Consider the following 15,473-nt stretch of genomic DNA (forward strand, 5'->3'; position numbering starts at 1 on the left):
TTGTATTTCAACGACATTTTATTATTTCTTAATTTGTGTGGCTTTTTAAATTTATTTGATTTTGTTTGGTGCAATAATCAAGTTTTTTCATAGAGCAGGCTCACACACTTCAGAAAATGTAGATGTGTTAATCTCGGAAAACGAAAGAAACCATTTAAAATCAGTGCAAAGTGAAGCATTCGCTTCCATAAATAACAGAGGAAAGACCTGTACCACCAACGGTTTCGCTCTCACTTACATGTCTTGAGAGTGACTGGCTCTCACGCAGAATGGAACTAGGGAAAGTATGGAAGAGGTATATTGTTTTCGTTTCAGCTGAAACAGACAGTTATGGCTATCGAGGATTGTGGGAATGCGTAATGAAATGCTAAAAGATAAAGGGAAAAAAAGTTATTAGAAAGAGGAATTTAATACTCTTGATTCTTCAGATCTTAAGACAATAATCTGGTTAAAGAGAATCAGAATGAAAAAAAAAAAAGAATAATCAGAATGCCAAATCTAACATAATTATTTTCAACCCACAGATACTACAGACTGTACATGTCCAATTGCATTACACCAGCCAGAATCTAGCTAGGATGCAGCTGTATTCTCTAAGGCCAAAGACATCCTGGTTTGGAAACGATGAATTACACTTGCGTCAGACCTGAGCTGTCTCAAACCTGAACAAGCTTCATGAACAGCTTTCTCCAGCTAGCAAACACTTCACCAGCTGCTGAATTTGGCCCACTTTGACTTAGCTGCCCAAGAAGATGACCCACTGTATGCTTGGCAGAGATCACCCAAGCTGTACTGCTGAGAGGAACACTTTAGGCTGTGGGACGTGGGAGTGAGGCAGTGTTAGAGAGAAAAGGAAGACTTTAAAAGGCTGCTCCTGACCAGCGCCAGCAAGTGGTGGAGCAGTAAACAACACACTTGGCAGGGGGAAAAAAAAAAAAATCTAAATAGGGAGGGAGGGGAGGGGGGGGGTGTTAGGGAAAGAGACAGATCAGCAGATTTGAGATTGATAACTGAACACACTCTTGGCTCCAGGGTGGGACTGCAAAGAGTCCCTCATATTGCAGGGATGAGGAGAGCGGGAGCTGTTTAATGCTGCTTGACTCGTGGCGCTGTGACCCGACGTAGGATGCCATACAGAAACCCAAAATGCTGCACGGACAGAGAGCAAAGAAGGTTAAACAATAAGCCTTTTTACCTCAATTCGATCATTAATTGTAAGTCAACTGATCTGGCCTCTACATTTTTTTTTACATATATTTTAATATACATTTCTTTGGTCTTTTTATATTAAGGTGATTAAAACTAGCAATGTAGAGGACTAAATAACCCACTACTTAGTCTTGCTAAACCAAGCTCTTACGGTGTTTAGGAGAATAACGAAACGTTCACCTCACCTGGACAGCCAGATATACCAATCCGAGGTATGCAGCAATGCACAGCGCTAGCAGCAGGTCAAAGATGGCTGGTTTTACTCTGAAATTATTTCACAAAATGTTAGAAAATGGCATTGTTAGTTACCAGCTTGCGTAAGGCTTAGCCACGGTCATTAAAAAGGCAGCATCCTCCTACCTGTAAGCGTTCATAGTTTGTTTAAGCTGGTCATAAAAGACAAACTCTGGATCCCTGGAAAAGAGAGGAAAAAATAATATGAATAACTTTTTCTATATTAAAGCAAATATGAACACTGCAAATCGCTGCCGTCACTCAAAAATCAATTTCCATTGCATTATGTACTTATTGTGAATCTGGCAGTTGTTCTTTACATTGTGTCAGAATTTTATGATGAATGGACCAATAGAAATGCTCCAAAATTACTTGGACTAAAATCTTTTCATTGACTTACATTAAAATGTAACCCCCCCCCCCCTTTTTTTTTACTATAAATGTGACATTTTAATAATACAAGGTTTTTCCATGACAATGATGATATAAAATACTAATATGTCTGGTGATCTCAAAAAAATTTAAATAAATAATAATACATTTTATAAATCCATTAATTTCCTATCCCTGCTGGTACCCTAAAGTCTATAGAATCTGGTCTTCTCACTGTCCCACAGTTCAACACAGAAGATCCTTCAATGTTGCAGTTTCCACGTATTGAAACTCACTTCTAAAAAAAATCAGTGAGATCTCTTAACGTCCTTCTTTCAAATCGGACCTTAAAATACCTCGTTTCTACTTGCAGCCTTTTCTCTATTCTTATATCTGATGAATTTCATGTAATTATGTTTTGTCTACTGCTGATCTGTGTAACCCTGTGTAGCGTTTCTTTGTATAATACTGCTGTTGTGAAGCATCTTGATTTAAAAAAAACTTAACATACAAAATAACTTGATGGTATATTGATAAATACCATTATTATTAATAACAACAACAACAACAACAACAGTCAATCTTAAACACACCTCTTATCGGCTTTGACAAAATGCCTCTTGACATCCTTCAGGTAGCGGCCCAGGTAGTACTCCAGGGTGCTCACCACAGTACTGTCCTTGTCTACCAGCTGGGCTGCGCGAGGCTGGGTGGTCAGCCAGTCCACCAGTGATGCCAGCTGCTCCTCCTGTACCTGCTGACAGCAAATATTCTAATTGAGCACATCCATGACTTCGAATAATAAAGGTTGACTGATGCATATACATTACTAATCAAATTCTTAGACTTTAATTTAGAATTTAATTTAAATCAACAACAAGAATATCGCTGTATTTATTTTTTGCGATATTGTGGGATGACACACTAAAGTCCAAAAATACAAGATTCTGGTAAAGCCAGGCTCTAAAACCACAAATTCAGAGCTAGCGAGAGCCAGAAAGATTGTAATCATTCACTCACCATCTGCTCAGTAAAGATCTCCAAGTCTCCATTGGTGCCCTGTGGAATACAAAGACGGGCTAGAACTAAAGACTTTGTCAAATTATAGGTCAATCCACCAAATAGCAACCTGCCATATATATTTACATCAACACAACAGATGTAATAAAGGAAAGAAAAGAATAATACAGCTTAACATCAACTCCTAAATGAATAATGTGCACGTTGGAATCTGTTCAGGACAAATCTAAGCAGCCCCTTTCAGTTCTCCAGCATCAAGGATTCCTCTTTAGACTTGCACCATATTTTTTAAGAAGTGTTTTTTTAATTACATAGTTTTCATCTTTTGTAAGAGCTCTGAAACCTGAATTCTGTTTAAAACGGGTTAAAAACTGGCAGTTGTTTATGATATATGTATTTATAAAGTGATATATGGCTTTTTAAATCACATTTAAGGAGAATTGTCATAGTATAATCTGAAGACAGAGTACAGCACTGCCATCTAGTGGTCAGGATTTAATCAGAACACTAAATGTCCCACTGCCTGCCACCAATCTATTAATTTACTACCAAATTAAAAATACTGTCAATAAAGGGTTACAATATTAATCAATACTGTGTTTTTGAGAATCGACATAATATTGCGATACTGCGATATATCGATATTTTCTTACACCCCTACTGAAACAGTAGATACTAGTAGGTACTAGATATTTTTCAACCCATCATTTAGTATTTGGAACTACTAACGTTTTGTCACTGAATTTAAGAAGTTCTGGTGGTGCCACACTCTTGGCGTAACCTCACCTTCTCAGTCAAGTTGTAGATGACCCTCGCCAGAGCCTCTGCGACCAGCTTGGTGTTCCGACTGAGCTTCTTAAGATCAACATGGGGCCTGTGACCAGATACAAACCCAGCAGCGTGAATGACAGACTTGTGGAAAGCAATGTTTGGAAACAGTGTTCAATAATGGGGATGGGTGGGTGAAGGGACGAACAACACTATGACGGGTGACAGACAGAGAGAGCGCCAGTAGTCACCCACCCAGCGGTGGCCTCTCCCGCCCCATCCAGAGAGGAGGACACTGACCGCATGTCCATGATGGAGTTTCTCGTGGCACTGCGATGGCTCTCCAGGTGCGACAAGGTGAAAGCTGGCAGGCGGCGGATACCGAAACGCTCGTGCTCCCAGGCCAGAGTGTCGTCCGCCAGGTTGATCTTCTTGTGCACCATGGAGAACTTCACCTCCGGGTACTGCTCAGAGGCGACCTTATGGGAGAGGAGAAGGCAAGTAAGAGGCTGAAGATTTTTAACCCTCCCACCTTCCCAAAAACTCATAATTCATTACATTAGTTACATTAAAACTGATCTTGCTTACGGTTTACTGAGCTACACTGTATGTCCAAATGTTTGTGGACAACCCTTCTAATGAATACGTTAAGTTGCACCAGTTACTGACACAGCAAATGTGCAAATAGCTTGTCTAGTCTGCCAATAGAATAGGACTCTCTGGAGCAGATATACATGAACCTATTGGCACCATGCTGCCTAATGCCAGGCGTGGGCTTAGAGGGGTATATAGAGCACTGAGCTGTGGAGCAGTGGAACTGTGTTCTCTGGAATGATGGATGGTGCTGCATCCAGTACTTTCTGCATGAGTTGAGGAGTTGTGAATGAGGTGGGGCGGCGATCCTCCAACATCCTGACCTCACTAACACTCTTGTCTTTGAATGTAATCAAATCCTCACAGAAATGCTTCAAAATCTTCAGTCTTTTTGAAAGAAAATATAAATGCACATATGTCCCAATACTTTTGTCCATATAGTGTATCCACATGTTCAGAAGTGCAGGGGAAAAACAGAATGTGTGATGTACTTTGGACAATACATACAGTGTCAGAAACCACATAAGCAAGTCTATTAAGGATCAATTACACAATGCACTTTGAGGCAAGTCTGTGACTTAGCCATGCAGTAAAAACCTTGCCAATTGGTGGAGAACATGCTTCCAAATAAAAGGTTGTAGCTCCAATACAAATCGTAAAAAGTGAATTACATATGCAGTATGTTACCGTCTGCAGCTCTTTAAGCAGGGCGTGTTGTGGGCTGCCTTCTTTGGGTGGTTTAGAGACGTGAAGGTGAAGACTGTCTCCGTTTCCCAGTGTGTCCAGACACAGCACAAATGCCACGTTGTCCTGCAGGAGACTGGACTCTAATGCAGCAGTGAGATGAGAAGACGAAGGGAAATCATTAGATCAATAGCAACAATAGCAAAACACAAAAACCTTCTCTCTATTTTTGATGTTTTTCCATAAAATTAACAAATTTTTTGATACTGAAAAAGAAATAAAATGCTATTACTCAAAGCTTACAAAACGTGCAGGGCGTACCTGTGTGGTCTAGATTATCCTCCAGCCAGCGTTTGGTTCCCTGATAGTTAAATTTTCCTCCTCCCGACAGGAAAAAGAGCAGATTATATCTAGAGGGACGAAAAAAAACCCCAAACTCTTAAAAATGAAGTCAATGGTAATCAGTCTGACCCATGACTAATGAGGAGTCGAGTGAGATGTGTACCCAGCGTGAGTTCTTTTGTGTGAGTAGAGTCTGGAGAAGAGACGAGCCAGCTCAAGCAGCACGGCAACTCCACTGCCGTTAGAGTCAGCACCATACGATAACCACTGCAATCACACAAACACAGCATTATTACAAACATATTCTCCACAGACAAAGTATTGGGACACCTGCTTAAATCATTGTTTCTTCCTAAATCAAGTGTATGCATTCAGGGACAAGAGCGTTAGTGAGGTCAGGATGTTAGATGATTACCACCCCACCTCATCTCATCTCCAACTCCTCAGAAAAAGAAGGGGATAGAGCACAATCAGCCCAGGGAATACAGTTCCACAGCTCCATGCAGGGGGCTTTTTACTCACTGCGTTGTTTTTTTTAACTACTGCCAATGCAGCTGCACTCGGAGGAAAGCGCCGGATCCTCAGCTCTGATACATGAGCCAGCAAACAACATCATAGTGGTAGAGAGCACCATCTACCCCAAAAGTACTGGATGGAGCACCATCAGTTCAGGGAATACAGTTCCACTGATCTATGCGGGGGGGATGGGTGAGTGGGGGTGACTGGGCTTTTACCCACATGCCTCAAGTAAAATACCCACTGTTTTTTTGTTTGTTTTTTTTAACTGCTGCCAATGCGCTCAGAGGAAAGCGCCAGCATACAGTGCTGAGCATGGCCAATTGTGCTCTCTCTGGCTCCGGCCGCTGATGGCGAAGCAGCATGACTTGGGACTTGGGCCATAGCCCAAAAAAAAAAAAAAAAGATATTCGTAAAAGAGCTTGTTTGGATATTGCAGCTTTCTATGATATCTATATTACAAAGCCCAATCCTGCACTAACAATAAACTCCTGGCATTAAATAAACAGGCTTTTTCTACATGAACTAGACCAAAATTTAGTGTTCTTGCTATATTGTGAAATCTAGGCCCCTAATCAAAGCAGCAGACAGACATATTTTAAGTTGGAGCAGCAGCAGCACTGTTGTAGCATAAACTCTGAGAAGGTCCTAGATACTATTGGATTAATGAAAGAACCAAGATGATTAACAGCACTCCATGTAGAACATGATGAACCGAATGAATGGATACAGGAAAGAATGAATGAACACTTCCTTACCGGAGCCACACCAAAGGAGTCATAGTGAGCCACCACCACAATGGTTGGCAGATCTTCTCCACCTACTCCTGCTAGTCTTCCCTGAGAGACACAAGGGAGATAAGAAGGTATTAACACCACTTCAGGTATCAAATTCCAAGTTGAGAACCTTTGACAGACTACTTGGGGTGTAAAAACACACCTAACTCCTACAAACAGAACTGTGATGCATCGATTTAATTCCATTGCAGTTCAACTGCCTTGACTGAAGTACGTTCTTATTTTTTTGGCCATAATAAATTTGACAGGCTATGTTAAGAGGTAAAAATGCAAAAAAAAAATTGTATATATATATTCTACTACTGTGCAAACCGTACCTCCAGTCACATTTGTATATTGGAGTGTATAATCCAGAGCCCCAAAGTAGTGCAACTGTCTAAGCATCATTGGGAGACTGGAGGGTTTAAACCCCAGTGATATCACTGTGTGTTATCTATGGCCAGGAATCTAAGAGAGCATAACTTGTCACTTGCTCTGGGTTGGAAGGGTGGGTGGGTAGGATGGGTTGGTGAATGGGTGGGTAGGATGACCTCCTCCTACCAAGGCAGCTGTCTGTTATCTGCTTTTGAGCTCCAGTGCCGTTGCAGTAGCAGCAGCTCCAGAAGATGCAGCAGAGCCTCGCGTGACTCAGCACATGCTAGCCTCCACCCTGCCAGCTTTTTAGAAACATGGCAGGGTGAAGTGTGGAAGTAGGTGGGCCTTGTGCAGGGATCAAATCAGGGGGAAAAACTGGGTTGTAGCAAAACAGTACTAAATGAGTTGGAAAAAAAATTAAGATAAGATGCGACATATTTAAGCCTTTAAACTGATATATTTCATTATATTATCTGAGCTGTTAGGGCCAGATTAAGCCTAGTCTTATTGTGTCATTTTAAATAATTTGGTCGAATCACCACTGAAAAGTGTTCCTGTCCAGGATTAGCCTTAATCTAAGAGTTTGAAAAAACGGCTCCTTAAAATTTCTTGCACCCTAACCCCTGCACCTGTAACAGAGCAGACGGAGTGGGTTTCTGCTGCTGGACTGACCTAGTTAAGCCTCAGTGGAACAAAGTCTCAGAGTCAAAGTCTGGAGGCACTGTTACTGACTAAGTACTTTTATGAATTTTATGAGCATCTGCACACCTGAAATAAATCAATAAATATTACATTTCTCTAGTTTGTGACAATTAGTTAATAATTGTATGTATGGAAATGTCCACACTTTCTCCAATGCCATAAATAATTGTACAGCTATGAAATATGTCTATTACAGAAGTCAATCTGTATTTCTAAAGCACATTTAGAGACTTTAAAAGCCAACCAAAGTGCTGTACAATTAAAATAAACAATGATATAAAGACAACAAAAACTATAAACTAGATTATATAAATCTAAATAAAATAAAACTAAATAAAATGTAGTTTATTTAGGTTTTCAGATTTGACTGAAAAGCATCAATTTTAGCGACAAGCTTATAATGTAAACTATTCCACATACAGAAAATGCTTGGTCACCTTCTAGATTTTAGATTTCAACCGAGAATACGGAGTGGCTAAAAGCAACGGATTCAAAGATGTCAAGATGTCAGAGATGTCATCTAAAACAATAAAATCTTTAAACCAATTCTATATTTGACTGGAAACCAGGGAAGGGAGGCCAGTACAGGATGCTTTCCCTTTTCCTGGGAAAGTTACTAGCCTAGCTGCCGCAGTTTGGACCAACTGTAAGCGTGACAAAGAGGACTCATATATAGAGAGTTTGATTATCTAGTCTAAGTGAAAATATGCCTATATCTTCATTTGAACACAAACAATCTGACTGGTCAGTGTAATAGAGAACAGACCCATATCTAGGAATAACAATAAGAAAGATAAAGGTAAAATTATTATAAAAATTATTATAACCAAAATAGGTGTATTGTAATTCATTTAACCTAATTCTATACACATGCGATACTCACTACCAGCTTTATTGTGGCTGGAGAATTTTGTCTCTATAGCTGCAACATTTACCAATATTTTAATGTAAAACCTACATTTTTACATGTCGCACATTAATTATGTTAATACGCTGATATCAAATTAAATAATGCCACAATAAGAAAACTGCACTCGGGGAACCCCTGGTGTAAACTGCAGACAAGGAGGGAAGCTCACCTCTAGGCTGGTAATGGCCCAGTCACTCACAGCCTTGCTCTGAGCTCCACTGGTCACCATTTGAAACCCGTTGGCTGTGGCTGAGTGCAGCAGCACTGGTGGAAAGAAAAGACGTGAGAGGTTGGAATTCACATCAGAAACAGAGAGCCAACAGCGTGATATTCGTTTAACACAAGCTGAGGATGAAGGCGCATCATTTATAGCACAGATCTCATCAGCATGACCTGAATTACAGGTACTAGAAAACAATCATATCTTCACAGTTTCAGCTGGAATTCTGAGCCACAGTGTTGAATTCAAGTGGCTCAAACATTTAAAGTACAGATTAGAAAAACGTGGGAAAATCTAATGCCAAAAAGTGACCTACCAGCTTTAAGAATGACCAGTAACTTTATAAATAATCAAATATCAATATAATAAATGATAGAGCCTGAGATTTTTACAACTACGATAGAGGCTGGGTGATAGAGGCTGGGTGATAGAGGCTGGGTGATAGAGGCTGGGTGATAGAGGCTGGGTGATAGAGGCTGGGTGATAGAGGCTGGGTGATAGAGGCTGGGTGATAGAGGCTGGGTGATAGAGGCTGGGTGATAGAGGCTGGGTGATAGAGGCTGGGTGATAGAGGCTGGGGGGGGGGTAGTGAACTCAAAAGTGTAACTTTAAAAAATAAAAATAAACACATAAAAACAACAAGTTTTCCTCAAATTCAAGCCCCTGTACCTTCAGCTGCTGATGAGGACCCTTGAGAGGAGGACGACGCCTGCGTCTGTGAGTATATGGACAGCAGTTCATCATCTTCCAGCGCAAAGTACACAGGAACGATGGTCTCGGTGGCCAGAAGTTCCGGCTCCAGCTCCATAAACTGCTACAAAACAATTAAAGATCTGAACTCACACAAATGAGGCTAACATGCTTACACACATCAGAGCATCTGTAGGTCCTGAAAACATGCGTCATACAGACATAATGAGGCTGTTAACACCATGCATCAGCACCGTGCATTTTTCACCTGACACACCCAGGGTGTACTTAAAAGCCTTAGGTCACGTTAGGAGGTGGGCAGAAGCAGAGGCTAATTCTGACCACATTCAACACAAGCATAACTGCAAGGTGTTTTCTCTAACCGCAGAAAGTTACACACAAAGTCATCCCAAAAATCCATGAGACATTCCCTGTTTGGTGTGAAATTACTGGAGTCAGAGCTAGGGTACAAGCATAATGGTACAAGTAGTCATACTGAACCATCACAGGACAGGCATCAGTCGCAAGGAGAGCACTATTAGGGTAAATACAGTCATTTAAGAGAAAACCTTAAGCTGTGAGCTGTTGGATTTGCTTGGTACTGTGGGAACTGTAGTGGTTTAGGAGTATTGCTGTGGTAACTGTAGTCTTGTTGCCCCCTCCCCGCACTACTCCACCATCTCTCTCAACCTTGCTGTCGCGTGTAGAAAGAGTGTTTTGATGCTTGTTTTTATCTCTATTCACTTTAACAGCTTATTTCAACTCAGGAAACTACGGGGGGTGAGGGCAAGGACATGGAATTCATCAGACGAGGGCGATGCGTCAGCGTTTATGGGTGGGCGTGTGTTTAGTGTGGAAACACACTAAACATGCGTAATGTAAACAACGTTTACCACCACAGGCTATATTAGCTACCTCAAGAGGGCGCTATACAGCACTAGGTGAAACAAACTGTAACTTGCACAACTGTCTGTTATCAATAAATTAAAAGAAAACTGGGGTAATCTTATGTATTTTAGCTAGAATATTGTAACTCATCCCATATGTCCCTAGTAGCCCTGGCATTTATTTCTTCCACATAATGACGTATTTCAAGAGGAACATGTTATCAAAGAGGGTCTCTGACTTAGCCGAGTGTTTTTACACTCCATGATAAATAACGGTTTTGGGCGGAGAGGTTAAACATGATATTATTGGTCAATATTATTTTGTCCCGCTTGCTGATGAACAGGTAGACGTTTCGAAGGTGGCAAAAGTCATTATATCGAGATACAGCTACAGCTTGTCTCTTAATGATACAGTACATGATATGATGTGATGATCTGTGCTCAAGGCCAATTGAGCACACTAGCAGGATAAACATGTCTTTTTGATAGTCATCATTTTAATCTGCCTCAGTTCCTAATAATAACCCAGAGTAATTAGTGATTTCTTACTTGTACGATGTCCTGTGGCATAGTGGACATGTTCTTAGGGAGGATGATGACGACGGCTCCGGCAGACTGCCGAAGCGCCTTCTGATACTTCTCATAAGAGAAGTCAGCGAGTCGCATCATCACACAGCGGCGGCTCAGCACCTCCGCCTCCACAGTACGAGCTTCTGTGTTCAGAATGGCATTTCTTGAGCCTAGGAAAATATAAAAAATATTAATAAAGGAAAAAAAAAATCAGTTCAGTCAAGGAGGAGGACGAGTCGAATAATATTAATATCAGGGCCATTTACATTTACATTTATGGCATTTAGCAGACGCTCTAATCCAGAGCGACTTACAAGGTAACTCGTATTACAGCGGTGGGCCAATGTAGTGTTAGGAGTCTTGCCCAAGGACTCTTATTGGTGTAGCGCAGCATAGTCACCCAGACTGGGAATCGAACCCCAGTCTCCCACATGGTGTGGTAGCTTACTGGCTGGTAGTAGTAGTGCTATCTGTTGCACCACACCAACCACATGACACAAGTCTACGTACTTAGCAATTATTTATAGAGGCTCTATAACCACATAGGTAAATGGAGTATATTATTGCTGTCCAATGAAAAACATGCATCTCCAAAATGGCGAAAACCTGCTTAACATTCAATGTAAATCAATGTAAAATAAGTTATTTTTGAACATTTCTATCGGTCCATTCATCCACAGTTATTTACGCAGTATACAGAGCAGCTACAGGAACTGAGTACTCCATTTTTATCCATATTTCTATTTTGTTGCATTCGATATCATTTTATTTCACTTGAAATTTCATTCCCTTTATCGCTTACAACATTTATGTGATTTCATGGTCAAAAAGCAGCTCCTGCCTGCAGCTTCAAGAGGGTTACAGGCTAAATGATCTCTGCCCTGATTGGCTGCGCCTCATTCAAAAGGCGCTCAGAGCTGAAACGCGCCTGAGGACTGCAGTGTGAGTGGGCGGAGCCAAACTGTGGTAGGCTGAATAGGCGGAGATATGCAAATACGCTGTGTTTTTTTTTTTATCAGAAAAACAATAGATGATACATTTTATACTTTAACAACATTTTACTGCAAACTTCCACTTTAATAAAGTTAGGAAAATCAGTTTGCCATGAGAGGAGCCCTTTAAGGGTCTGTGGATTCAGGGCTCATTTAAAAGGGCTCAGATCATAAATCACTAAAAGACTTCTTTAATTAAAAATAAAGAGTAAATGTATTTAAATGTACAGTTTCTGTGTAAATTAGCTGCAAAACGGTCTGACTGAATTAGTTTTAATAATTTGTGAGTTTAAAAAAAAATATATATATATATATTTACATATATTAATTAATTTATTAATTTAGCCAGACCTCATTTACATATATCAGTCTTTAAGGCATCTTTAAGGTGTTAAAAGATAAAAATTGATCAAAATTAAAAATGATAAGATCGGGAAAATGGGAAAGCAGCCTGTTAGTGAGAGCTAGCGCTATCTACATGAATCAATGGGCTTCCAACTAAAATGCAAGAAAACGAATAATTGGAGGCCTTTAACACGTCAGGTTTAATTTAAATCATTAGCCAATGCCTCCAGGAGATGAATTAGGTGAGTTAGAACAAGAAAATCCCGCAATTTTTAAAGAAAATGTCAATTTCACGCCTCTTCTCGACACCAGTCTTCGTAGCTAGCTAGCACTAGCCTAGCTAACTTAGCTATCTAGCTGACTCCATAGCTGCCCAGCGTAAAAGCCCTGATTTCTCAGCCTGCGCCGCCACACGGGCTGTTCTGCTACCCGTGTAATAATGGAGGCAGATGGCTGAAAGGGTAGCGGTGAATCTGTGCGGGTGTGTACCGTAGTTCTGTCCCTGCAGGTCGTACTGCTGCATGCGGTAAACCGTGAATTCGTGAGCCGCTTCTGCTGGAAGCGGAGAGACGAGGATCAGCACAGCCGGTAAAAACACTATAAACGACAGAGTCAGCGGGAAAGAGGACTTGAACATGTTGTCAAACACTTCGCTCGCCTCCTCGAACATGTTTGCACCGAAGTCGAGATCTCGCAGAACCGAAGAAAATGAATGAAAGTCGGTACAGTGACAGCTGGCCTCGCACGGGCTGGCTGGGAGGACCTGGGGATTCCGTTCAGGCAATGGGAAAGGACTCCTAGGGCGCGTTCCAACACGCGTACTAGTGTACTAGGTAGTGTGCTTAGCTAGTGGAACTAGGCACAGTTCATAGTTGCTTTAATATTTTTTTTTTTATACACTTCTCATGTGTAAAATAAAATAAATAAATAGTTAAAAGTTTCAAATAAAGCATTTATAATCCCCACTGCACACTACAACAATACATAAACAGACAGAACTAAAAACATTACCCCTTCCCTGGAAGTAGACAACATCAAGTGTCCTTGAATTTCACTCTAGATTTGCTCACAAGTTCTCAGAGGTTATGACTTGTATTTTATAAATCATATAATAATGTGACTGTGTTGGTTTAAGGCTGTTTAGAAACATTACGTCGAAACATTACGACGTTACGAGAAATGCTTACATGTGGAAAGGTTTACAGGCCTACTTACAACCCTGTTATTTTGCCTCCGAATATAACATGCTGATTTCCCGTTTATTATGGGTTTGTGGTGGAAAAACACAGAGCTCTGCGTTTAATGGGTGGTTAAAGGCACATCGGCAGCTCATGACAGCATAGCCAAGCCTAGAGGACGCATCAGGACGCATCAGGATGTGCCTTGTGTGGGCCTTGAATGACCAAATATCCCTGAATGCACTTGCCTAGTTAGTACTACTGTATTGAGAATCCCCAAGTCATGTAGTGATGCTGTCCTCTCTGGGCACATTATTGGGTTGGCTAGCTAAAGAGATTGTATAGATACACACACACACACACACACATATGTATATATATATATGCAGTGGCCTTCCTTCACTTGCAGCACAGTGGTTTACACGCTCAGCTATATTTATTATATTCCATATTCCCTGGAAGTAGCTGTGACTGTCATGGGCTGCATATAGCGATGTAAATTTTGTAGGGTGTAAATATCATGAGTAGTGTTACAAGCCGTTTTGGGGTTTTGGAAATTGCCTGATGTACAGCTGTCTTACATCGGTCTTGCTTTTTATTTATTTTTTTAATAGTATGTCACTTCCATGTACCAAATTCTCATTATTCAACTATGCCAAGGTAAACAGTTTTCCAGTCTAGGGCACCTCTAAGATTGCTAGGGCAAGTCAACGAAAGAAGGGCAGAAATGAGACACGCCCAAAACATGTCCTCAGGCCCTATCACAGGGCTCCTAAACTCCACCACCATGCAGGTGTGATGCCAGTGTGTGGGAAAAGGAGGAAATCTGCCTTTACTAATAAATACCTTCGGGTAAAGGTAAAGGTAAAGGTATAGTGCAATAATATAATAAGTAATATAGTTATGAAATTAGGGCACTGTTAAATCTTTTGTTTCACACGTTACTCATTTAAACCCCTGTATGTTTTTACCCCAAACAAATGCCTCCAGTAAGGGTGGGGGCAGATAACCTGTTGGGTGTTTCTGCTCTGCTGTATGTGGGTGAGTTGTGTTCACGGAATGGTACCACAGTCTTATCGGTATTGGACATTAATTACTTATGGAACCTCTTTATTTTATTTGATATTTATATTTTATATTATTTGCATTTTACTGATAGCATATTAAAAAGCGCCTGTCTTTTAGTGATAGGTCCAATTGTCCATTGTCCACTGTCCCCCTATTAAAACAGATACATCATTCTCATAGAAGTGTGCTGTTTGCATTTCTGTGATCCAAAACAGCAGATATTAAATGTATTTGATTACTGAAGGATATCAAATATTCATAATAATCACATACTTTAATAAAGCTGTAATTACACAAAGGGGCGTGTTAAACATTTCCACCACTAGAGGGAGCTGTCAAACCACTAATACAATTAAATGCAGTGTAGAGGTTTACAAAAATACAATTTATTTAAAATTAATAATAATAATAATAATAATAATATAAATAATTAAAATTACGATAGTCATTAAGATGTAAATAGTCATTCACAGTGGGTTTGGCGTGAAGCGATTCACAACTCATGGCCCAGTTCTGGCCCATATAACACCATGGGATAATGGCCATGACTTTGACATGTGGCTCAGAGTTAAAAAAGTCCATGTCAAATCATAACTGTGTGCTACAGAGTTTGTGGGTTAGTTTTGGCCCACTATACATAATTGCCATTACCATGGTTGACCCGTAAGTGACTTACCCGGGCGGAACACAGGCCAGAATCCTCTGCTATCTGGATACAGATACACTGTTTTTACAGTGAAAGTGCAGCGCTGAGTTAGAAATACCCCAGAACTAAACCTGCTTGTTGATCTTAAGGTCAATAGCAGTCAGTAATCAGTTTAATATAGCATATTAATTCGTGTAATAAAGAAAAAACAAAGACGTTTTGGTGTCAGCATATCCTCAGCTATAGCTATAAGACAAATAATATCGTAGTGATTAAATGCAATAAAGTGCACATTCACTGCAGCGCATTCATTCTCGTACTCAGTCAGGCTGTTAATGGGCAGATAAGAGGCCTTCCTTCTGCTTTTTTCTGCAG

General features: G+C 40.5%; 1 protein-coding gene across 5 annotated transcripts; it reads right to left on the minus strand.

Annotated features, from left to right (window-relative positions):
* Positions 1-12,967, minus strand: ncln (nicalin). 5 transcript variants are annotated; one of them, XM_072660818.1, is made up of 15 exons: positions 12,696-12,967; positions 10,849-11,039; positions 9,392-9,533; positions 8,672-8,766; positions 6,498-6,578; positions 5,387-5,490; positions 5,203-5,291; positions 4,885-5,024; positions 3,859-4,082; positions 3,622-3,709; positions 2,836-2,874; positions 2,409-2,572; positions 1,570-1,623; positions 1,395-1,473; positions 1-1,149 (listed from the first exon to the last, which is right to left on the minus strand). In XM_072660818.1, the coding sequence occupies exons 1-15, from the start codon at positions 12,874-12,876 to the stop codon at positions 1,087-1,089; spliced, it is 1,734 nt and encodes a 577-aa protein (XP_072516919.1). In that variant the 5' UTR covers positions 12,877-12,967; the 3' UTR covers positions 1-1,086. The 5 variants fall into 5 exon arrangements, with proteins under 5 accessions (XP_072516919.1, XP_072516922.1, XP_072516921.1 ...); XM_072660821.1 differs by having other exon boundaries at positions 2,409-2,569; positions 3,904-4,082; positions 9,392-9,536; XM_072660820.1 differs by having other exon boundaries at positions 3,904-4,082; positions 9,392-9,536.
* Between the last annotated feature and the right edge of the window lie 2,506 nt (positions 12,968-15,473).

Source organism: Salminus brasiliensis, chromosome 17 (assembly GCF_030463535.1).
Source record: "Salminus brasiliensis chromosome 17, fSalBra1.hap2, whole genome shotgun sequence".
Lineage (NCBI taxonomy): Eukaryota > Metazoa > Chordata > Actinopteri > Characiformes > Bryconidae > Salminus > Salminus brasiliensis.